We start from the raw sequence: 23,193 nt of genomic DNA, 5'->3' as shown, positions 1-23,193 counted from the left end.
AATGCATACGAATTACATAACAGAAACATGTATATACTCTAACATATAACGCTGCCTTAGGCCATCTACAATGCTCCACCCTGTCCTGTGGTCTCAAGCCTCCACGTCGGAGCCGAGTCGAGCTGGCAGTTGGTGGTGTGGTTCTGCAGGGCGTAGCTGTGCTTGTAGAGGAAACAATTTCGTCTCTGTTCTTCGGCTCGGGAGCCGCGAAGCCACAGCTTGGGGCCACACGCTGGGAGAGAACCGTAGCCTCGTGAAGCGCTTGGGGAAAAGAAGAGGTCAGGGAGAACTTGCCGTGGTGGTCTCCACCGCCACCGAGGGCACGTTGCCGCTCCACGTCACCGATGAGGTCGTGTCGCCACTCCCAAGTCGCTGTCGTTCACCGCCATCGCAGATTCAGCGAGGTCAGATCCGTCACCGTCATCCAAATCCGCTGCCGTCGCCCAAAGAGAAGGAAAGGGGGAGAGCATGCAACGGTGGATGGGGAGGAGTGGGAGAGGTGGCATTGGATGTGGAGGCCAGCTGGGGAAGAGAGCGGTGGGATGGTGAATAGGGAGGAGGGGAGAGGCGGCGCCAGATGTGGAGGCCGGCGGTGGAAGAGGGAGGCGCAGTGGTGGATGGGGGGAGGAGGAGAGGCCGCGCTGCGGTCGTGGACTCGCGGTGTCACGGAAGAGAAGTGGCGACGATGGTGTTTGGGATAAGGAGAGAGAGTGGGGTAGGAAAAATTGAGAGGATGACAGTGGGATGTATAGTTTAGGGTATCTATCTATTTCTTTTTGCTGTTATAAGGTCTAAAATGTAAAATTTCTAATTGATTGAATAACTAGGAACTGACACATAAATAACGAGGGGTTGAAACAAAAACATACTCAATAGTGATCTCCATGGTAGATTGTATTGCTTTCATGTGGTCTTATCCTATTTGGGATGTTGAGACCACTGATACCCGTGGCCTCCATTGTACATGCCCTTATATAGGTGGTGTTTGACTTCGATAGCTAATCGGTAGTTGTGACCTTTGGGATTTAAATTTGTTGCGTGATTTGGTGTTGTGTTGTTATACTAGTTGATACCTTGTGCTTTGCTGCGGGATATGTGGAAAAATACATGTTATACATTATACAAATGGTAGATGTGCATATTTAAATAATGTGAAAATGATGTGAAGATAATGATTTAATATTGCTTACATATTCAATTCTAAAAATACAACAAAATTTTAAACGATATATCATGTTTACATGATATTTAAAAAACTTTACATAATAGTAGATGATAATGTGGCATACTTACATATTAAGCTTTAAGAGTTAATGGGCATAACATAAGATATGTTGAAATCTGGCATGATGTTCCGGTGTCCCATGCCTTCTCGCATCGTGTGGAAACTGGATCGGTTTGGTGTTGCTCGTTGAGTCGTCTCGCAACATACGGACGAACGGAAGAATGAATTGCATCTCCAATATATAGGTTAATCATTTGCCCATACCTCATGCCCTGATGGTAGTACGGGGTTTCTTGGATGTGTTAGTAAGAATGGAGTCATACGTTAGAATCATACTTCCTCCGTTCCATAAAAAACTAACTTAGTATCAGATGTGACATATCCCAAAACTATAAATCTGGACATAAATTTATCTAAATTTATAGTATTATAAAGTCTCACATTCGTTTTTCATTGTGACGGTGGGAGTATATACACCACGGTTGCGGAAAAATATACAAACATGATGATTTGTTAAATTAAACAGAATTGCCATATATCATTTGACATAAATTTGGGAATGGAATCTTACATATTTTAGACCATTAAATCTGTGCCAAGATTCGTGCATCGACTTCTTCTCCTCCATCTCTGGCGGACTCCCCTTTTTCTCTGACACCGGTGACACCCCTAACTTCGGCAGGGAGCACGCGGGTTAGGGTTTAAGGTTAGGGGAGGAGGAAGATGGGGCTTTTCTGGGGCTTAGAGGGATATCCATGGGCGGTGGGTGGTTGATACGGGCAGGCGGCGCCGGCGTTGGCGGTAGGGGAAAACGGGCCGGGACCTTGGGGAAGAGAAGAGGGATGGGTAGAAGGCTGGCTGGGAGGTCCTCGCCGGCGCCGTTGACTCCTTCCGGCCACCCAACGAGGCCGGGCGACGGGTAGCAGCGCGAGAGGCGAAGGAGCATTCGTGTGAAAGCGGCGGCGGCGGCGGCGGCGGGTGGACTAAGAAGTTAAGAAGTAGACGAATAGTAGGTTTTAGTTACGTTGCACGAATCTCAAAGTGATCAAATGGTTCATAATTTGTAAGATTTTGGGAGGTGTTTTTCTATCAAGCCCTAAATTAAAATTCGAGAAATTCTAGCCATCCGATCAATCCCCAATTCCCCATTCCCCAACGCTCTCCTCTACCGAAGCGTCGCGCTGCACGCTAGAACAACGCTACAAGGTGTCGTTTGCGTGGACCCGACGCCGCCGGCTTCCGTACGCTCCGCCGCCGCTGCGCCCACTCCCTCGCGGGCGCGCCGCTGCCGGAGCCGACGTCCCCCCCCCCCCCCCCCCCCCCCCCCGCGGTTACGCTACTCGCCGCGCGCGCTCACCACCACCACCTCGCCGCAGCGCTCGGTTCAACCTACTCGCGCGGGCGCGCGCGCGGGAGAGAGAGAGAGAGAGGGGGGCGAACCTCCCGGATCCTCCCTGGCTCCGCCTACTCACTTCCCTCCGGAATACGCTTCCCGTCCAGCCGCGGGGACACCACGCAATGGAAGAGGGATGCGATGTATGGTGCGATTCTCTTGCCGACTTGATTTCCGTTCGTTTGTCAGTGTGGGAAGCTTCGGGTGTAGAGGGGTTCTTCCATTTCCTAAGAATTCTTGCAGGCATTGTGCATTTTTTATTGGAATAAATCTCGAGCTATGCGCCGCGGTTATGTATAGTTTCCTTTATAGGAATAAATCTTGTGGATTTTTTTTGTTTAGCAGCTATCAACCTACCTGTTTTTCATGTCCTAGTTGGAGACTTGGAGTAGCATTTATGCGTTTTGTTTCCTTAGATATTATTAGTACTACGTTGATAACACATTAACAGATCGCATTTCAGATTTTGTAAGAATACGGGCAAGCATTAAAAGAACACAAAAGGCCGGAGGCTACAAAATTCAAAATGTGTGCTAGAATTATTTGTCCTTCAACTTTGGTACTTGTGAGTAATCATGTCTTTTTATGTTCAGATCTTTGACTGTCTCTTGCCATTGAAGTGATCAAATGGCACGGAATTGATATCGTTGTCAAAATGAAAAGATTCGTCTATATCAATGATGATTCATGGCAGGATTCCTATTGTGACAATCGAATATCAAATACCAAATATAATCTCTGGAATTTTCTCCCTAAGAACTTATGGGAGCAATTCAGGTTTGGACTTGTTTCCTGTGCTGACCTATAAATACACTTTCTGATCTTGGCAAAATGGACACACTATAGTTTTGCTACCCTGCTGTAGGCTGTAGCCATTTTATTTCACAAACTGTATGCCTACCTGTGAGGCTGTCACATTTTGTCTCAATTTATTGCAAGTTACAGCTGTATCCTTTTCGGGCTAACCTGTTGTAACATCCGTTGGTTGGTGCCACGTGCTTATTGTTAGTAGATAAAGTGAAATCCAATGGAGTTTAAGATGTGCTTTTGTGAAGCCTATGCTGCTAGTTATGACTGTTCAGCCTGCATACTGCAATTGCTAAATTGTATGCCTGTGTTATTCAAGATGGAGTCAAACCAGGCTCTTCTGTGTTATACTGCATGCTATTTGTTTATCTGGAAATGGCCATAACAGCTTATGTGTCTTCAAATAAACAGTATGTCACTAGGTTTAATTCCATTAGATTTGCAAGAATCGTACTAACCATAATAGATCAAACCTCCTGGGCAATTCATTTACTGGAGTTCATCCCCTTTGTAGTTTGTACTATAGATCTCTGTTCTGCACCATGAGACCCAGCTGACTAGCACTTCTTTAGGATTTTGTCAAAATATCTGCAGGGCCTTAGTGCTTATGTTTTGTTTATTAACCGTGAATCCATTGGTATATCTATGCTAAACCACTTTTCTTCTTTATGCGTGTCATAGAGATATCGATTTTAATTATAACCCATTTCTTTGAATATTCAGGCGTTTCATGAATCAGTATTTTCTTCTAATCGCCTGCCTTCAGTTATGGTCAAGTATCACACCTGTTAGTCCTGCAACTACATGGGGTCCACTTGCCATCATCTTCATAGTTTCAGCTTCAAAAGAGGCTTGGGATGATTACAATAGGTACCTTTCAGACAAGAAAGCAAACGGAAGGGAAGTTTTGGTGGTAAAGGATGGCAACCATAGACAGGTTTTTGTTTTCTCTGTTATATTTTCTGTTTTTTAAAACCGTAGTGAAACTTTGTCTAAATCTATTGTAAGTTTACATCAATATTTGAATTCATTATGTTATTGCTGGAAAGTCATTTGTCAGCCATGTGTTTTCACTTGTCTAGGTGAGATCTGCTGCCTGAAGGCATTGTATTTGATATTAGTTGGTGTTATATGAAAAAGGAAATTCTATAATTCCTTATTTGCTTATGTTTTCAACACCGTACTCCAAAAACTGATAAGATGGAAACCCTACATGTTACTTGCTGTTCAGTTCGCATTAAAAATAACATGAAAGATAATGGAACTCGTGAATGGCATTGTTTAGTCTCGTTCTATTTGGAGGTTGTAGTAGCAAAACTTATCTGAGAGCTCAGTTTACTCAGCCTTTTTGCATGATCTGCTGCCATAATAACCATTCAGTGGCTAAACTGTATTGATCGTATTTAGGTAAATAAAGCCTTAATTCTTGTAACCATTTTAAATTTGCAAATTCATCTTTATTGACACTTGTATACCCATTGATACATTTTAAGTACCAATCAGTATCTGCAAATGTAAACTGTAATTAAACCTAGGAGTTGTTGATACTGAGAAACGCTAAACATGTATGCAATACGGAGTTTTAATGTGCATGATATTCTTCATTTGCCAGAAGTATTACATTTAGGAGCACTTGAATTTACACACTGAACATGTAATTGTCTAATAATCAGATATTTACATGCTTTTAGATCAAAGCACAAGATATCCATGTTGGAAATATAGTGTGGCTTTATCAGAATGATGAGATACCATGTGATCTTGTTCTTATAGGAACTTCTGATCCTCAGGGCATCTGTTATGTTGAGGTAAATGAAGTTATTCACAACTAGCAGTTAATAACTTGCATTCTTCCTATGTTTATTTCCTGGACCTATAGGGATTAATAATAGTAGCATGTGGGATGTCCATAACCATGTTGTTAGTGTATTCGCTTGAAATGCTTGTACATGGCAACACATCAGAATATTGTGGAATGTGTACTTTACATATATTGACCATACACCGGGGCATATCCTGTACAATAATAACAGGCAAAATGATCTTTGTGCTAAAAGCAGCTAGATCACAGACCTGAGATTTTATTTCTACATGCTCGCTGTTCAGTGGGTTAGATGGTGCAGTTGTGCAAATTTAGGGACTTAATACTGTGCCTTATCTCAGGAGAAATTAACCTTCACAATTCTTGCAGTAGTTGATTTGGCTGTAGTGATCAGTGCACATTTACCAGATTTCAATGGATTGGCGTATTTCTTATACAGCGTGGCTTTATAGTGGTTTCTTAGAAGCACTTCTATTCTTCTATATATGAATGCGTTAATTAACCGATGGCATTCCTTATATTTTATTAGTATCTAACTATATTTTCGCAGCAATCAATACCAAATTGTTCTCAGTTTGTCAAACCCAGAGCATATGATATATGCAAAATCTCTTGCGGTGTCACTCCTTAGTAGATGAGAAACTTGACATGATGAACTTCCTTGCATTTATTTTTATCCTTGATCATATCTCTTTGGCTTAGGTGGTGGATTTATGTTGGTTTACGTGAACAGTGTGTTTTTTCAGATCCTTAGTTTTACCTAATGCTATCAGAAATATATAATTTTCTTTGGCTGCCGTAAATCAAGCTAATTCCAAATTATTGTTCCAATATTTTACTCCAGACAGCTGCTTTAGATGGTGAAACTGACTTGAAAACAAGAATTGTTCCTTCTATCTGTGCTAACCTTTCTCCAGATCAATTAGGCAGAGTCAAGGTGAATCTTTCTTCTACTTTCAATTCGTTTTGTTCTCTTGCACCTTTCTGATTGTACCCCTCTGAATTGGCAGGGTGTAGTTGAGTGCTCCAACCCAGATAATGACATAAGAAGATTTGACGCTAACATGCGCTTGTTTCCTCCTATCATTGATAGTGAAAAATGTCCTTTAACTATCAATAATACTCTTCTTCAATCATGTTACTTAAGGTACACAGAATGGGCGTGTGGAGTTGCAGTTTACACAGGTATACCTAGAACTTGAAGATACTATGCTTTTGTCTAGATCATTGATGATTTGCTTGCTCTAAAATGTATCTTTTAGTATTTGTGTACAGAAGACACCATGTAACGCATGGTTTACCTCCTAAATCATTTTCTAGGCAATCAAACAAAATCTGGAATGAGCAGGGGAACCGCAGAGCCCAAGCTCACTGCTGCTGATGCAATGATAGACAAACTCACTGTTGCAATATTTATGTTCCAAATTGTTGTTGTTCTTGTTCTGGGTTTTGCTGGCAATATCTGGAAGAAGAACCAGGGTCTTAAGGTGATATTTCTTCCTGAATTCTGATAACCATTGTCCTGTATTAGAAAAATCACTGTTACTTTCATTCATATTATGTTGTTGTGTTGTAGGCTTGTAGCTTCTTGAAGGCTCTTCTGTTATATTTTATAATTTTGAACTGTTATGGATTGCATGTAATGTTATGTTATTCCTGTTCTTGATCTGGTTATTTTCTTCCTTTGCATAGCAATGGTATCTGCTGTATCCTGTGGAAGGACCATGGTATGATTTCTTGATTATACCATTGCGCTTTGAGCTATTGTGTTCAATAATGATTCCTATTTCAGTGAAGGTATGCCTAATTTGAGTTATTGGTTTCACATGTGGTACTTGTTTTGAAGTATGCCATGCCGCGTACAATATGATGTTGCAGAAGTGATTTCTCCCCCAGTCCCCCCCCCCACATACATTAAAGGAAATATAAGAAGAATTTATTAATAATGTTTCGCCATGTGCATGATAGTGTAAAGAAAATAATATTTCCCTAGATATTTTTTTTACAAGTTCCTGTTTGTAACATGTGATTGAACATATATAATTGATGGCCAATTCAACTCCAGTACCTTGTTGACTTCTTTGGCAGCGGGGACCTCCTCTAGATAGCCACCTGTTGAGCCCTGTACTTGCCTGCAAGCCTTGTTTGAAAAACCTCAGATGCTCACAGCCTGGAGAAATCAGTAAACTATTGAGATAGCATGATATCGTGCTAATTATACACTGATGTAGATGTTCGCTATACAATGGTCACTGGGAAGTGATTGTTGTCGATTATTTGTTAAAGGGACTTGACAAGGGTATTCTTCACCCCCCCCCCCCAATGCATCATATGGATGAAGCGTGCCAGAACGTCTACACTGAACAAACACATACAATCCAAATTTTTTTCCCGTTGTTGGATACTTGGTTTGATTCTAGACAATCCATTTATCCATGTACAAGAAGTTAGACCAGGCAGTGAAAACAAGCTATTTTTAGTGTTCGGTTATGTTCTTGACAGTATTTCCTGCAATCCTTGTAATTTTCAAAATGTTTTTTTTTATGCACTGGTTGTAGGTAACTCTTGATCTGTCTAAAGGTGTATATGCAAAGTTCATTGACTGGGATGAACAAATGTTTGATCGGGAAACATGTACGCCTGCTCATTCAGCTAAGTATGTGGCATGTTATTTCCATATGTGTGAATTTAGATTTTTCATCCAACCTAGCTATTTATTTTTTAGTACAGCTTACATAAGTGTCTCTTTCAGCACAGCTATTAGTGAAGACCTTGGACAGGTTGAGTACGTTTTGAGTGACAAAACTGGAACGCTGACAGAAAACAGAATGATTTTCAGAAGATGTTGCATAAGTGATATTCTGTATGGAGAAAACAATGAAGATGCTTTAAAAGGTTATCCACTTGTGTTCTAGCTAGCAGCAGAAATTCTCTTTTCTCTGGGCTTAGGCCCTGTTTGATTCAGCTTAGGATTATTATAGTCTGGATTATTAGGAGTAAGCTGAAACAAACAGATAGCTTATTATGATAGATTATTATAATCTATAAGCCAGATTACTATAATTTGGTAAGCCACTCTAAAAGTGCTTTCTTTAGATTATTGGGTGGCTAACAGCTAACAAACAAATAATAATCCAGAGAAACAAACAGCTAGCAGCTTATTCTGTATTGGCTTATTATAATTCAGCTTATAGTAATCTAGTTCTATAATCTAGATTACAATAATCTTAAGATGAAACAAACAGGGCTTTAGTGTGATACAATGTTATTTGTTCATGAACTGTCTGACTTTCTTCAGTGGCATGTCAAATGTTGATTCACAAGTGTTGGGTTAAATAGGAATTTGCAAACAGCAACAATAGATGCTCCCCATTTGTAAGTCCTTACAATACATTGTAAACTCAATCAACCTTCTGTTTCTGGCTCAGCATATGTGAAGGTGTCAGGGATAATAAAGGGGGTGTTTGGTTCATTCCCTCACTTTGCCACACACACTTTAGTCATGCCACAGCTTCTTAGGTGTGTATTTGTTCTGTTCCCACAGTTGTGTCATGCCACACTTAGCCTTAGGTCCCACTTGTCATACTCAGTTTAGAGCTAACTGTACCACACTTGTGGCCAACTATTTTCTAGCCACACTTTTGCTTCATGCCACAATTTTCCTAAGCTTGTGGCATCCTTAGGCATCATCCAAACATCCGCTTAGGTGCCTGGGTTAACACTCATTTTTTGGAGATTTTACCTTCTATAAATGTGCCTGGGTATTAACTCGTGCTTTTTAAGTAGGTGAATTGTTCATGCATTACATCTAACACACTAATCTTTGTTTCAGCCTTTCAGATTATACTGCATGATACCTTTTTCTAGGTTGTAGGAACTACACAGAATTTTTTCATGGATTTGTTCAATTATATTATCAATATTGATATATCATTTATTGGTCAATATTTTGTTTTGCTCTCTGACTAATGGTTTTTCCTCTCTAATTAGATGCCAGACTTCTAGATGCTGTTTCGCGTAACGATCCTGATATTGTCAAATTTCTCATGGTGATGGCTCTTTGCAATACAGTTGTTCCTATCAAAAGGTAAGTGGCATCTTCTTCATGTTACAGTACTGAACTTTGAAAATACCTGCTGTTTAGTTGTTCCTTATAACTTTCCTAATTTCAGCAATGATGGTACTATAACATACCAAGCACAATCACAAGACGAGGAAGCTTTGGTCACTGCTGCATCAAAACTAAATATGGTGCTTGTGAGTAAAGACAGCAACACTGCTGGTTGGTATATTTTTGTTAGATTAAGATGATATGACAATGAATTGCTCTAACTAGGTTGCTTTTTCTTATCTCAGACTGATTTTTGCTTTCATTTCACTATTTTCTATTTCTACAGAGATTTCTTTCAACGGTTCTAAGTTCTATTATGATTTGTTGGATATTTTGGAGTTTACTTCCGATCGCAAAAGAATGTCTGCTGTGGTAAAGGATGTCCAGAGTGGGAAGATCCTTCTTCTTTCTAAAGGAGCTGATGAAGCTATTCTTCCTCGTTGCCATCAAGGTACATGGTATAACAGGGAAAACTGCATCGTGTTTATGTGATATCATGCATGTACACCCCTCCAGAGTAATTAATCCATTTCGCTTGAATATAAATACATTCTTAGGTGTCATTTTCTGAATTTAATTATCTCGAGGCAAGAGTAATTATGCTTGTTCTAACTCGAAACCTGTCTTCTGGTAGATAAAGATCCCTCCAGAATTTTAAATGGAACAGCTTCCTTGTTCTGATACTGATGGAACTAATTAATTAAACAGAATATCGCTCTTAGGAAATATATATATATATGAGTAATGTCTTAGTTCTATTCATACTATAAAAAATTATAGTCCATATAATCCTGTGATGTAAGGCAGTAATGCATCTTTATGTGGATCAACTTATCTATTACAAACATGGGATATACCTATTGCATACCTTGACTAGGGAAAATATTACCAACCTTTTAAATTTGGGCATCAAACTAAATTGGAAAATTCCCAAACTTTTTGGAGGCAGTCATTTATGTAATGTACCATCAGATTTCAAGTCTAAACATGATCAGTACTAATGGACACTAAAGGTAAGATGTGCTGCTAATTTAGTTAGCGTTTTTCTCCATATGTCACAGGACAGCAAATTAGAACCTATCTTGAGACAGTAGAAATGTATTCTCAGTTGGGCTTGCGAACATTATGTTTGGGATGGCGTGAATTAGAAGAAGATGAATACAAAGATTGGTCCAAAACATTTCAAGATGCTAGCTGCTCCTTGGAGAACAGGGAGGTAAGTTGTTGAGCCTGACCTTGGCTATTATTTATTGTTTAACTATTTTCTGTATCTTTTGTTGTTCACACTGTTATCTCACCAACTTTAACTACTGTATTCTTAGCTAAATATTGCAATGCTTCATCATATGTAGCGTAAAATTGCCGAAGTATGTCACCGTTTAGAGCAAGATCTTCAAATTCTTGGTGTTAGTGCCATAGAAGACCGTCTCCAGGTATTCACGACCTTCCATTTTTCTTAGAATAAGTAGAATTACTTGTTGCAATTGTTATCATTGCATTCTTGCACCTCTAATAGAGTCTTGTGGCTAGCAGGATGGTGTGCCGGAAACCATTAAATTGCTAAAGAGTGCCGGAATCAATGTGTGGATGCTAACTGGTGATAAGCAACACACAGCAATTCAGATTGGACTTCTTTGTAATCTCATAGCACCTGGTACTGCATTGTCACTAGAAATTTGATATGCATTAAAATTGAGCATGCTGTATAGGCTACTACTCCATTAAAATGCATTATCCTGTAAAACGACAACTGTTTCCCGACTTTGCTTGCATCATTTGTTTTTAATGGCACTTTTTTTGTTTGGGTTGTTATTTATTAGTTCTTGTACTCACCTGTTCAAGAATTAGAGCTTCATCTAGGTGGATATTTAATCCCTTAGTCCATTATCTTCTTTTTTTTTAGTATAAAATGATTTCATTTCTACTGTATGGTGCTCAAGTGCTGGTCTCTTGGGTTACAGCTAGAAGAGACCAGGGTACCTGTTCTCTTGGATATGTCAAAATGATTAAGAAAAATGTTCATCTTATTTGTATTGTAAAATTGACAAGTCAGAAAGTGCTACTGTATTCAGTATTTTGTTATAAGCAGGACTCATCTAATAAGCATTTTTTTAAAACTAGAAAGATTGTCAGTTAGGCATTAGATCAAGATTTATCTTAGTGCCCATCGGCCTGCCTTCTCAGTGTGACAGAGAGCGTCGCGCTGTTTAGATTCAGGACCATTCCTTGTTATTTCATCTACTATAATCCAATCTATCCCCATTCATCCCGAATCTTGTCCACATAATCCTTGCCCGTGACAAAGATATTATATATTTTGCTATAAGCAGGACTCAATTCTTGTATCACTTTCAGAGCCGAATGGTCAATTGTTGTCTATCAATGGAAAAACTGAACACGATGTATTAAGAAGCTTAGAGAGGGCATTGTCAACAATGAAGTCTATGTCGGTAACAAAGGTATTGCACCTTAATCAAGTATTTATCAAGTTTTGATGCGTAGCAATGGGCTTCCATTGACTAGTTTTATTATATAACTTTAGCCTATCAGATGTTGAAATAATAAAATTGCTTGTCCTGGAATGTCTTTCTTTCATATTTATGCCTTCTGTTTGAACTATCTGATCATATTTCTCTCTCTCCTTATTTTTCATTTTTTTTATATTTGTATATTTTTCCTTTCTTCTTTCATGTATTCATGTACTTATTTTTCTTTTCAAATTATTTAATACTCCCTCTGTTTTTTTTTTTAAGATGTTTTCGAATAGTCAGACCTTGAAATCTTAACTCACTATATGTACAAAAGATATTAAGATTTGATATATGGAAATGCCATTAGTAGATCTTTCATGAAAAATAATTTTTACATGATTCACTCCTTGTTTAGGCTGAGTAGGATTATCTATTGTTAAATTTGTTTATGCAGGATTGTGCATTTGTTTTGGATGGATGGGCACTTGAAATAATTCTAAAGCATTCCAAGGAGTCCTTCACTAAGCTGGCCATGTTGTCAAGAACAGCGATATGCTGTCGAATGACACCCTTGCAGAAAGCACAGGTTTTGTTCTTTCTGTACTGTTATCTGCTTTCTTGTCACGTAAATGTTACTACTTCCGTCCCAAATTACTTGTCTTTCTAAGTTGTTTGGCATATTCTAAGGTTTGGAATAAATGACTACAATACCCTTATAAAATAATTTATGGTTGAGGATAGAAGGGTGGTTGAGGGGTAGAATAAGGAGAAATTTGAGTGTGATGTGATTGATGGGACAAGTAGTACTTGGGAGTGACAAGTATTGTTGGACAAAATTTGAATGTAGGAAGATAACTAATTTGGGACAGAGGAAGTACCCTAGATAATTGAATGTCAATCAGTGAACAATTAAGTCCTACTTGTGCTGGCCTAACATTATTCTGTATTCCTCATTTCTCATTATTTTTAGTAGAACGAAGGAATGAGTGGAAGCACATCATATGTTTACTTTGAATCTGCAAGAGGTTACATACTATACTATTGAAAGGCCTCGACTGAAAAAAAATGTCACAGATATTACTAGGTTCAGTTGTATATGCAACTTGAGATGTTTTATTGGAGGTAGGATTTGTGCTGTTGCTTTTGATGTACTCCACCTGGTTTATGATGTATCGCAGTTGACATTTATACATACTTTTGACCATTCGTCTTGTTGAAAAGTTTTGTGCAAATGTGCAAAAGTATAAGTTATGCTCAAAGTACCTTTAATGATAAAACAAATCACAGAAAAATAAATGATAATTACATATTTTTTTAATAAGATGAATGGTAAAACGTATGTCCACAAGTCAACGGTATCATACATTAAAAATCTGAGGGAGTAATTATTACAATTGTACCAAATCATGAATTCACAACTCATGCTTTTGATATATAGGAGTATCTTTTAGTGAATTAAAATAAATAACATCCTTCGCATTTGTGCAGCTTGTTGGGCTCCTGAAATCTGTCGGTTACCTAACTCTAGCAATTGGTGATGGTGGTAATGATGTAAGAATGATTCAAGAGGCAAACATTGGAGTTGGGATTAGTGGTAGGGAAGGGCTACAAGCTGCAAGGGCTGCTGATTATAGCATTGGAAGTAAGATTTTTTTTCGTTAATTTTGCAAGTTCCTATTTTGTAGCCAATGTTTAATTTGCATATTGTGCTGTGTTAGCCTTATTGATCTGAAATGCATATTTCATAAATCTTGCATGAGCTTATTTTTTTAAAATAGATGCAACAAATAATTTATTTATTTTTAGAATAACTGCAGTTCATTGTAATGGTTTGTACTTTTGATAACTGATTCATGTGTAGCCAGAGATTATAAAGCTGTTTTAGGCCTTGTTTGATAGCCCATAACCTACCCAGGATTTTTGCTCCCAAACAAGGACTTGGAGCTGTTTGTAGTGCAGGAATTTAATTGGAAATAGTTCAATTCCTGCAGGAGCATAAAAATTTTCTGTGTTCCAGACAGGGCCTAAGTGTGGCGCATTTTATATAGGCCCTAGTTTTCACCAGTTGTTTGCAGGAATCATTCAGAAATAAAAAAAATGAATTTAAATTATAAATGAATAAATGTTAAAACATTAGATCTGTGTTGGTTTGGAAAATATGGTGTTGGGATGGGGGGCTGACATTTCTTGAAATATACAGTAATAATCCAATCTTTTCAATGTTGGATCCATCGTATTCACTAGATTTCAAAGAAGTGCAGCTAGACAGTTCAGCTCATTCTTTATATTCTCAAAAAAAATAATCTTTGCTTCATCCATATGAACTACCAGATATCACTTTTTTCATTGGCAATAGTTTTGTGTTCATAAATGTCTTTGCTTATGTTCTTTCTTTTTTTTGTATTTTCCCTCTGATCTTATTATCATGTTTCACGTGATATCCAGATTTTTTATATTTTCGATAACTCAAAACGTTGCACTATGGATGTGCTTTCTCATTGTTTTTCAGAATTCAAGTTTCTCAAAAGGTTGATACTTGTCCATGGTCGATATTCATACAATCGTACGGCATTTATTTCACAGTACTCCTTCTACAAGTCACTCTTGATATGCTTTATACAGATTCTGTGAGTCTCTTGATTCTAATCCTCTTTAGTTAGGAATATCTTTTGCTGTACTGAGCTTCTGCTACTGCTTTGCTTTTCCCACCGCCACCTGTCAATGCTGACCTAGCACTCTTTTAGTTTCTCCTTTATATCAGGACTCTCTGGAACTAGCTTGTTCAACTCAATTAGTCTGATGGCCTATAATGTTTTCTATACAAGTCTTCCTGTGACGACTATAATTTTTGACAAGGATATCTCTGAGGAAACAGTACTGCAATATCCCCAGATTTTACTCTATTCTCAGTCTGGAAGGTTAAATTGATTATTCCCTTTCCTTGCTTTTGATTAATGGATGACTTCTCAAAACATGCTATATAGTTGGTTTGCATTAGTATCTGATATAATTTGTTTCCATGTCTTTGACAGGCTTTTGAATCCAACTACATTTGCTGGATGGTTTGGACGATCGGTTTACCATGTAAGATTGTATTATTCTTTCATGTTTTATTTACATTGAAGTGTCTTATAGACTCGTGTTCTATTACTGCAATTTTTTGTGGACGATACAGACATCTTGTCAACAATTAGCTTACATTTCCTCGTCAGGTTAAGCTTCTAGGTGAATTGGTTAGTGCATGCAAATCAGTAGGCACGAACTTGCACTGATTGACATATACATGTACCTTATTATGCTGAAAAAATTTGTATGCGATATAAACAAATAGCAAATGTGTTACAATTTACAAGTGTTTCAGATTAAGCATTTTAACTGGTGCCAACGTGGTGATGGAATCTGCCATGTATGATGTTCCTAATTAATCAATACCGGCAAAATGGCAAAATCAAACCGAACCAAGTAATAAAAGTACTTTAAGTCTACTGTTCAGTTTGCTTCTAATTTCTAATTTCTAAACCCTCGAGGTGCATTTGAAATTTAATCTTACATAGGATTCTAATTTCTTGCAATTTCAGGCACTTGTTGTATTCTTAACTACAATCTGTGCATATTCTGATGAAAAAAGTGAGATTGAGGAACTCTCCATGGTTGCGCTATCTGGATGCATTTGGTTGCAGGCTTTTGTTGTGACACTGGACACAAAGTAAGTTCTCACTCGTGCACTTCATGAGGATTGGATTGTGAATCACTGAAATCATCTTTTGCTTCTTCAGCTCATTCACTTATCCGCAAATCATTCTCATATGGGGAAACTTTATCGCCTTCTACATGATCAACTTAATAGTCAGTGCGGTACCAACACTCCAAATGTATACTATAATGTTCCGCCTGTGTAGCCAACCTTCGTACTGGATAACCATGGGTGTAAGTCTACTCTTCTTTTACGATACAATCGTCGTAAATCATGATTTATTACTGCAGCCTAACCTTACGCTTCCTCAAACCATCTGGTGAAACCATCTTCTTGCAGCTGATTGTTGCGGTAGGAATGGGCCCGGTGCTGGCTTTGAGATACTTCAGGAACATGTTTCGACCTAATGCCATCAACATACTTCAGCAAATCGAGCAATCCAATGGACATACCCATACCACCAGAAATATGGAGTCACGGATCATATCTGCTGGCAGTTATCTCACCCATTTACTAGCCGATTCGCGTCGCAACAGGGGCGCTACCTATCAGCCTCTTCTTTCAGATTCTGTAGCATCTGACGGATGATCTGCTGCACCTATCAGCATCAGACCTTGGCAGCTTGCGTTAACTGTATCTCTTACCAGTGCAATATGCTAGCATGCACACCCATAGTCTCTAACAGCAATAGGATTTACTGATCACACAAAATTCTGAGAGTCAAAGCACAGAAGAAAGTTTCGCAGGTTCATTGCAAAAATGCTGCAATGCCTGGAATTCAGGAAAAAAAATACATGTGTTCCAAATTATCCCAGATGTATAGTTTTGCTGTTAAAACAGAAGTATATATGGCTGTTTTGGTTTGATGGCAATTATTGCCCTACCAATTATTTGGTACTTCGTTCGTCCCAAAATATAAAGCTTCTAGTATTCAGAATTTGTCCTAAAATATAACAACTTCTCCATTTACATTCTCTTATTAACCAATAACAATCTCGCACCATTTAACTTCACCTAGTTTCTTCCTCAACCAATTATAACATTATCCTATTTAATTCCATCTACTTTCTTAATACCCGTGTTCAAGTTTAAACTTCTTACACCAAAACTATACACCAAATGGTTACTAGATAACCATTTGGATCGGATCTAAGTTCGCCAATTCTACAGGGTTGGGGCAAATCAACCCAAGAAAACAGCTACTGTGTCGAAGCATGTCCAAAATTTGGTGCTACTAACCTTATTCCTTGCATTGCATACCACATTGTCAAAAAAAAAAAAAAACAGAGAGAAACCAACATCATCTGTTATCCAAATTGTCCAAATTCATGTGTTCCAAATTGTCCCAGTTGTTTTTTAAGCGTACTCTATTAATACAACATCAGAATTGTAAAAAAAAAAAAGGAACTAAAAGCCAGCCAAACGAACCAATCCGAGGCGTCTTCGCGGCATATGCTCTCCAAGGCGAGGCATTTCGCCCGGTGGAAACCAATACCGCCGCCGCCCACCCACGCAAGAAGGCTATCGCCGCGGCCACCGCGCCGGCCCTCGTCGGCCGCGACTGAGCCCGAGGCCGAGGCCGACCAGGATGCAGGCGCCACCACCGCCGCCGCCGCCGCTTCGGCCGAGCAGATCGGCTCGGCCGCACGCGGGGTGTTCGACGGAATGCGGCGCCGGGCCGCGCTGTCCTGGAACGCCACGGTAGCGGCCCACGCGAGGCGCGGGCGCGTCCGCGACGCGCTCGGGACGGCCGCGCGGATGCACCGCTCCGCGGCGGGGCTCGACGAGGCCACCTACGCGTCGGCGCTCGGCGCCTGCGCCCGCGGGCGCTGCCTCCGCATGGGGTGGCAGGTGCACTGCCAGGTGGTGAAGTCCGGGTCCGACGACTTCCCGGTCGTCGGGGCATCTCTTCTCGACTTCTACTCCTCGTGCCTTGATCTCGATGCGGCACGGACGCTCTTCGACACCCTTCATGCCAACAACGAGCTGCTGTGGAGCCCCATGGTCGTCGCGCTTGTCAGGTTCAACTTGCTGAGTGACGCCCTGGATTTGCTTCAGCGGATGCCACCATCTCGTGATTTGTTTGCGTGGACCGCCATCATCTCGGGCTACGCGCGGGGCGCTAACGAGTACTGTTGCAAGTCACTGGAGCTGTTTGTGCAGCTGCTGGCTGAGGATGGTGTCATGCCCAATGAGTTCACTTATGACAGTGTTTTGAGGGCTTGTGTGAAGATGGGAGCATTGGAATTTGGGCGATCGATTCACGGATGCTTGATCCAAAGTGGGTTTGAGTCGGAGCAGTTAATCACGAGCGCTCTTGTCGATCTTTACTGTAGGTCTGGTGCTGTGGATGATGCTGTGATGGTTTACAATGGCTTGCAAATGCCATCCCTGATAACATCCAATACACTCATTGCAGGGTTTATATCAATGGGCAGGACAGAGGATGCTAAGTTGGTTTTTTCGCAGATGACAGAGCATGATTCAGGTTCCTATAATCTGATGATAAAAGCGTACGCTGATGAGGGAAGGCTTGAAGACTGTCGGCGGATGTTTGAGATGATGCCTCGGAGAAATATGGTTACCTTGAACTCCATGATGTCAGTGCTTCTCCAGAATGGGAAATTGGAGGAGGGGCGGAAGTTGTTCGAACAGATAAAGGATGAAAGGAACACGGTAACATGGAACTCTATGATTTCAGGTTATGTTCAAAATGATCAGTCTTCAGAAGCTCTAAAACTGTTTGCGGTCATGTGCCGATTGTCTATTGAATGCAGTGCTTCAACGTTTCCTGCTCTACTGCATGCATGTGCCACAATTGGTACCATCGAGCAAGGCAAAATGGTTCATGCTCTCCTATGCAAGACTCCATTTGAGTCCAATGGCTATGTTGGGACAGCTCTAGTTGATATGTATTCAAAATGCGGCTGTGTGAGCGATGCACGGGCTGCATTTAGTTGCATTATGTCACCCAATGTTGCTTCTTGGACATCACTCATCAATGGGCTTGCACAAAACGGCCATTGGATGGAAGCTATAGTACAATTTGCAAGGATGCTGAAGAACAATGTTAAACCCAATGAGATCACCTTTTTGGGCATCCTGATGGCTAGTGCTCGCGCTGGTTTGGTTAACAAGGGGATGAGATTTTTCCACTCTATGGAAAGCTATGGAGTAGTTCCAACTGTGGAGCATTATACGTGTGCAGTTGATCTTCTTGGTCGAGCTAGACGTGTAAGGGAAGCGGAGAAGTTCATCTCCAAAATGCCTATACCAGCAGATGGTGTGGTGTGGGGAGCCCTTCTTACTGCCTGTTGGTACACAATGGACTTGGAGATGGGTGAGAAAGTTGCTGAAAAGCTGTTCTACATGGGCACGAAGCACATATCTGCCTATGTCGCTATGTCAAACATCTATGCTAAGCTGGGGAAATGGGAAGATGTTGTGAAGGTAAGAACAAGGTTGAGGAGTATCAATGCAAAAAAGGAGCCAGGGTGTAGTTGGATTGAGGTGAAGGATATGGTTCATGTATTCCTTGTGGAAGATAGGAATCATCCAGAGAGAGAAGAGATCTATCTAATGCTAGAAGATTTAGTTTCTAATATATCTTACTCTGAAACTGATGATGAAACACATGGTTATTATCTCGAGCCTGCATCATTAGACCTCCTTACTTCCCAGAAAAGGCTAGCTAACCAATAGTCAATAGGCAAGTTGAATGGAATTAACATTTATGTACATATTTCATTTTGCAAGGTATTCTGTACAGATTGTAACATCTCTTTTGGCACAACAATTGTTAGCTCATTGAATGGGGCAATCTTGGAAGAAAGAACGTATTTTCGTTGTTTTTTTTTCATATTTTCGTTGTTTCGTTGTTTTTTTTTCATATTTAGACATATTTCACCCTAAACGGTTCACTTGAAACGTTTATGTGCCAGAATCCACAGTCATCTCAATCGTTTTTAATGTCTTGGGATAGAAATGATTCATCTTTTTAGTGGTTTGTGCACAAAGAACAAAATGAAATTGTTTTCACACCTAATAGGTGTAGAAGAATATCCATATATGGTATATGATGGTGCAAACATGTGTCGTTGAATTATTTTGTAGCTTTTTTCTTCAATTCGGACGATATGCAAAAAGACAAGTGTTGTCCAGACTTGAATTTATATTTGTTTTCGGATTCTACCGATATAGTTTAGCTATGCATATTTATAGAATGATCTAATATATATTGATATTTTTTTATCATACTTCTTTGCTATTTAGATGTGTTAACGACCAAATTTGGTAAATTATGCATTGGATTTGGGGTTAAGGCTGAAGCAGATTTGGAAGGAAATCAATAACAGAGACAGAGCAAAAATCGGCTTCGGGACTGCATCGGCTACGGTGTGCATCGGCAGATACCGAATCGGACAAGGTAAGCCGATGTAGCTGATTCCGGCAAGTTGAGATCGGAATCATTGTTGGATTGAGTTGATGTGCTTCATGAGGATTGCCACGTGCGGATTGAGTTCGAAGAAGGCAATTGTATCTATTAATTAGGAATAGTTTGTTAGTTTTCTTTTATCTTTAGGAAAGTGTGTTTAGAGTCCAATAAGGACTTTATATTTCTGTTTTATCTTTAGGAAGGTTTGTTTCTTGTCCGACAAAGACTAGTATCTACCCACGGGTATAAATATGTACATCCGGGGTCTATGTAAAATATCACATAGATCAATACAACTATTCTCGACGCATCGCCACCCTCTTTACCGAGGTTTTTACTTGTCATCCGATGCAACTTGGCACCTGACGCGGGGCTGCATTGGCTTTCGATCTTAGACGAAGGGGTAAGTCCTACGTTCCGCCGGCCCTGGTGAATCTATCGGCTACGTTGGTGTTGTTCAAGGCTGCATCGCTTCGATCTCTTGGATCGCTCTGGTTTGGTTGATATATTTGCCTACCTGATATCTCAATTCTATCTCTAGTTGCATTGTGTTTAGAGACGCATCGGTTTAGTCGGAACTGTCTCGGTTAGGTCTGATCTTCTGTTTTAGCCGATATATCTCTACAATTATAATGCTGTTGTAAATAGATTTGTTATATTCATCACATTAGACATATCTATCGGCTCATCGAGTATTAGATTATCATATACAATCTCGTGCTACATCGGTTAGGTTCGACCTACTAGATTGTTGTTGATAATATAAATCTTGTTAAGCCGATAGGTTCATGCTAATGTTTTATCGGGGTGCTAGCCGATAAGTTATCTGGACGTTGCATCGGCTCATAAGGATTGCATATACATATAAGTTGGATTTAGCCGATGAGAACAATGGTTTCACTATTGAATCTAATCTTGTGGATTTTCTGACATCGGACCCCCAGCCGATGTATGCTTTAACCTTTGGATCGATGCTTATTTATCATATCATTATTAGCCGATTGGTTTCTACTGGACTATATTATTGTTATTTATCATCATCAGCCGATCACCTTTATATCATTATCTACATTGGACATATAGCCGATTGCTCGAATCCCTATCGCTATCGGCTGGTATCGGCATCGGCTGGAATTACTCTATCGGCTTGTCAGCCGATCGGCTCATTGATCTTAGATTTGTATATCTTGTCAGTTGCAGGGTCAAACTGACTGGCACACCCGTATCTCATCAACCTTTGGACATGCACTGTAGCTAAGCAGATCTCCCAGGCCAGTGTATGTTTTTCGCATCAACGGGATGACACATAGATTTTTTTTTTAAAAAAGAAAACATTGTAGGGGAATCCCCCACAGTAAATGAATTTATATAAAGATCAAAAGAATAAATTTACAATAGGCTTAACCAATCCGAAAGAAAATTCCTATCTCCTAGAGGTAATCTATAAATAAGGATATAAAGGTCCTTCTTAAAGAAACCCCTCCAAGAAGAAACAGATGGAATCACACCATCAAAGATAAGCCCATTTCTCTGATTCCAAATATTTCAAACCACATAGAGAATTTTTTCAACAAAGTGCCAAGACCGATAAGTTTGTTTTGCTTAAAGCAACATTTGCTCAAAAGCAAGAGATACATCCCAGACTATTCCAAATTGAGCCCAACACTGAGAGCTGAAAGGACATTGGAAGAAACGATGCATGAAGGTTTCTCTAATTCCATAAGAACACAAAACACAAGTTAAATCACTGTTCACAGGTGCACAATGCTTTCTATCTAGCATATCTCGGGTATTTAATCTGTCAATTAGAAGCAGCCATCGAAAAACCTTAACTTTCATAGTGCATTTACTTTTCCAGATCCAATTCAGATAACCAGGAGCTTGAATATACATAAAATGGATTGCATATACTTTTCAAGAAGAGAAAGAAGAGTTTTCCCAAACATAACTCCGTAAGTCTCTATCATCTGAAAGTTGACACAAAGGATCATTAGCTGACATTACCAAATATTCCTGAAAAGCCTGTTCTGACGTTGGAAGCATGAAGAGTTGTGACAGCCCCTTAGTAGAACTCATAAAAACAGATTCCTTTGTATTTTTAGCGAAAGAGTAAGCTCTTGGATAAATGACTGATCTAATCTTGTTGTTCCACAGATCATCCCAGAATAAGCAGGATTTTCCATCACCCACTTTACATGAAGAAATCCCTCTAAAAATGTCTGCAAACTACATCACATCCCTCCACCAAAAAGAGCCTCTCTGGGAAACGTCATGAGGTACTTTATCAATATAGTAAGAAAACCAAACCAGCTTAACCCATGGAACAGGGTGCTTATTATAGAATTTATGCAGATTTTTCATTAACAAAGCATTGTTCTGAAGCCTGAGATCAATTACCCCTAACCTCCTCTTTTCTTTGGCTGACAAACCGTCTCTCAAAGTACCAAAGAATTTTTAGTAGAGTTTATATGAGAGCCTCTCCATAAGCAATGCCTTCTAGCTCCCATGAAATTCCATGTATGTACATAAAATTTTATGGGTTGACTGTGATATATTTCTTATATAGAAAAGTATAGGCATACGAATCTTAATTTGTTTGTTTAGTTATAAATAGAGCAATAGTTATATTAGAAATCAAATGTGTAGCATGTAGCTTAATCATTTCAAAATTATAATTATTAATTATTTCTCTTTTCGCTGGATAGCTAAATAATATGAATGGGGAGAGGAATGAAGAGCGCCAGTTCAAGCTAGTGGGAGGAGCAGACAGTGATACGCATGTGAGGGGACGGGGAGGGGGAGATGAAGAATCCTTATTTTCTTTGAGATATATGTATTGGGTTCATAGGTGGAGGCGAAAGTAGATGGAATTGTTTGCAAATGAATGTGGTGTTCAATAATTGTTAATACTATTTGGTGAGAAAAGGCATAATACGGTTTAAGTGTGATAAATTGTTAATTAAAATATTGTTAATATGTGATGTAATAATTTTTTCTTTTATTATAGATAAGATAGATGTGCTATGTTTTAAATAACCATATTGATCGTTTGTTTTTCTCGATGATAGGTGCCTATGTACGTACGTGCCCTCTTTTTTTTTATCTACTGTGTGTTTGCTTTTTTCTTTTTTGCATTTTCTTCTCCTGGGATATGTACGTACATAAGTTTTTCTTCCTTTTTTCTGGTGAATGTGTACATATTTAATTATACTAGCATAATACACGTGCGTTGCAA

At 39.4% G+C, this 23,193-nt stretch overlaps 2 protein-coding genes across 6 annotated transcripts; both read left to right on the top strand.

The window, feature by feature from the left end:
* The first annotated feature begins 2,403 nt into the window (after positions 1-2,403).
* On the top strand, positions 2,404-16,420 carry LOC9271365 (phospholipid-transporting ATPase 2). Of its 5 annotated transcripts, XR_001545613.3 has the most exons (26): positions 2,404-2,766; positions 3,212-3,395; positions 4,149-4,362; positions 5,117-5,233; positions 6,092-6,184; positions 6,258-6,432; positions 6,568-6,734; positions 6,940-7,044; positions 7,806-7,903; positions 8,000-8,142; positions 9,238-9,334; positions 9,420-9,529; positions 9,645-9,809; positions 10,420-10,574; positions 10,711-10,791; positions 10,892-11,012; positions 11,714-11,817; positions 12,284-12,415; positions 13,318-13,471; positions 14,339-14,456; positions 14,574-14,747; positions 14,862-14,913; positions 15,191-15,291; positions 15,408-15,535; positions 15,606-15,756; positions 15,863-16,420. XR_001545613.3 is itself a non-coding variant. In XM_066309356.1 (25 exons), exons 6-25 carry the CDS (start codon positions 6,312-6,314, stop codon positions 16,109-16,111), a joined length of 2,625 nt encoding a protein of 874 aa, XP_066165453.1. In that variant the 5' UTR covers positions 2,404-2,766; positions 3,212-3,395; positions 4,149-4,362; positions 5,199-5,233; positions 6,092-6,184; positions 6,258-6,311; the 3' UTR covers positions 16,112-16,420. The 5 variants fall into 5 exon arrangements, 3 of the variants coding, with proteins under 3 accessions (XP_066165453.1, XP_015636805.1, XP_015636808.1); XM_066309356.1 differs by lacking the exon at positions 15,191-15,291 and having other exon boundaries at positions 5,199-5,233; XM_015781319.3 differs by lacking the exon at positions 15,191-15,291.
* Positions 16,421-16,975: 555 nt separating this feature from the next.
* On the top strand, positions 16,976-22,127 carry LOC107280628 (pentatricopeptide repeat-containing protein At2g13600-like). The gene is made up of 2 exons (XM_015779317.1): positions 16,976-18,973; positions 22,113-22,127. Exons 1-2 carry the CDS (start codon positions 16,976-16,978, stop codon positions 22,125-22,127), a joined length of 2,013 nt encoding a protein of 670 aa, XP_015634803.1.
* Positions 22,128-23,193: the final 1,066 nt, after the last annotated feature.

Source organism: Oryza sativa, chromosome 4, assembly GCF_034140825.1.
Source record: "Oryza sativa Japonica Group chromosome 4, ASM3414082v1".
NCBI lineage: Eukaryota > Viridiplantae > Streptophyta > Magnoliopsida > Poales > Poaceae > Oryza > Oryza sativa.
This window is presented reverse-complemented; position numbering and strand designations above follow the sequence as displayed.

What these genes read in the sequence shown, in the direction of transcription:
- LOC9271365 (XM_015781319.3), top strand. Translation starts at nt 3,274, where the DNA reads ATGAAAAGATTCGTCTATATCAATGATGATTCATGGCAGGATTCCTAT. An exon ending in ATCAATTAGGCAGAGTCAAG is followed by an intron (nt 6,185 to 6,257) that starts GTGAATCTTTCT and finishes CTGAATTGGCAG; the next exon opens with GGTGTAGTTGAGTGCTCCAA. An exon ending in ATATGCTTTATACAGATTCT is followed by an intron (nt 14,457 to 14,573) that starts GTGAGTCTCTTG and finishes GCACTCTTTTAG; the next exon opens with TTTCTCCTTTATATCAGGAC.
- LOC107280628 (XM_015779317.1), top strand. Translation starts at nt 16,976, where the DNA reads ATGCTCTCCAAGGCGAGGCATTTCGCCCGGTGGAAACCAATACCGCCG.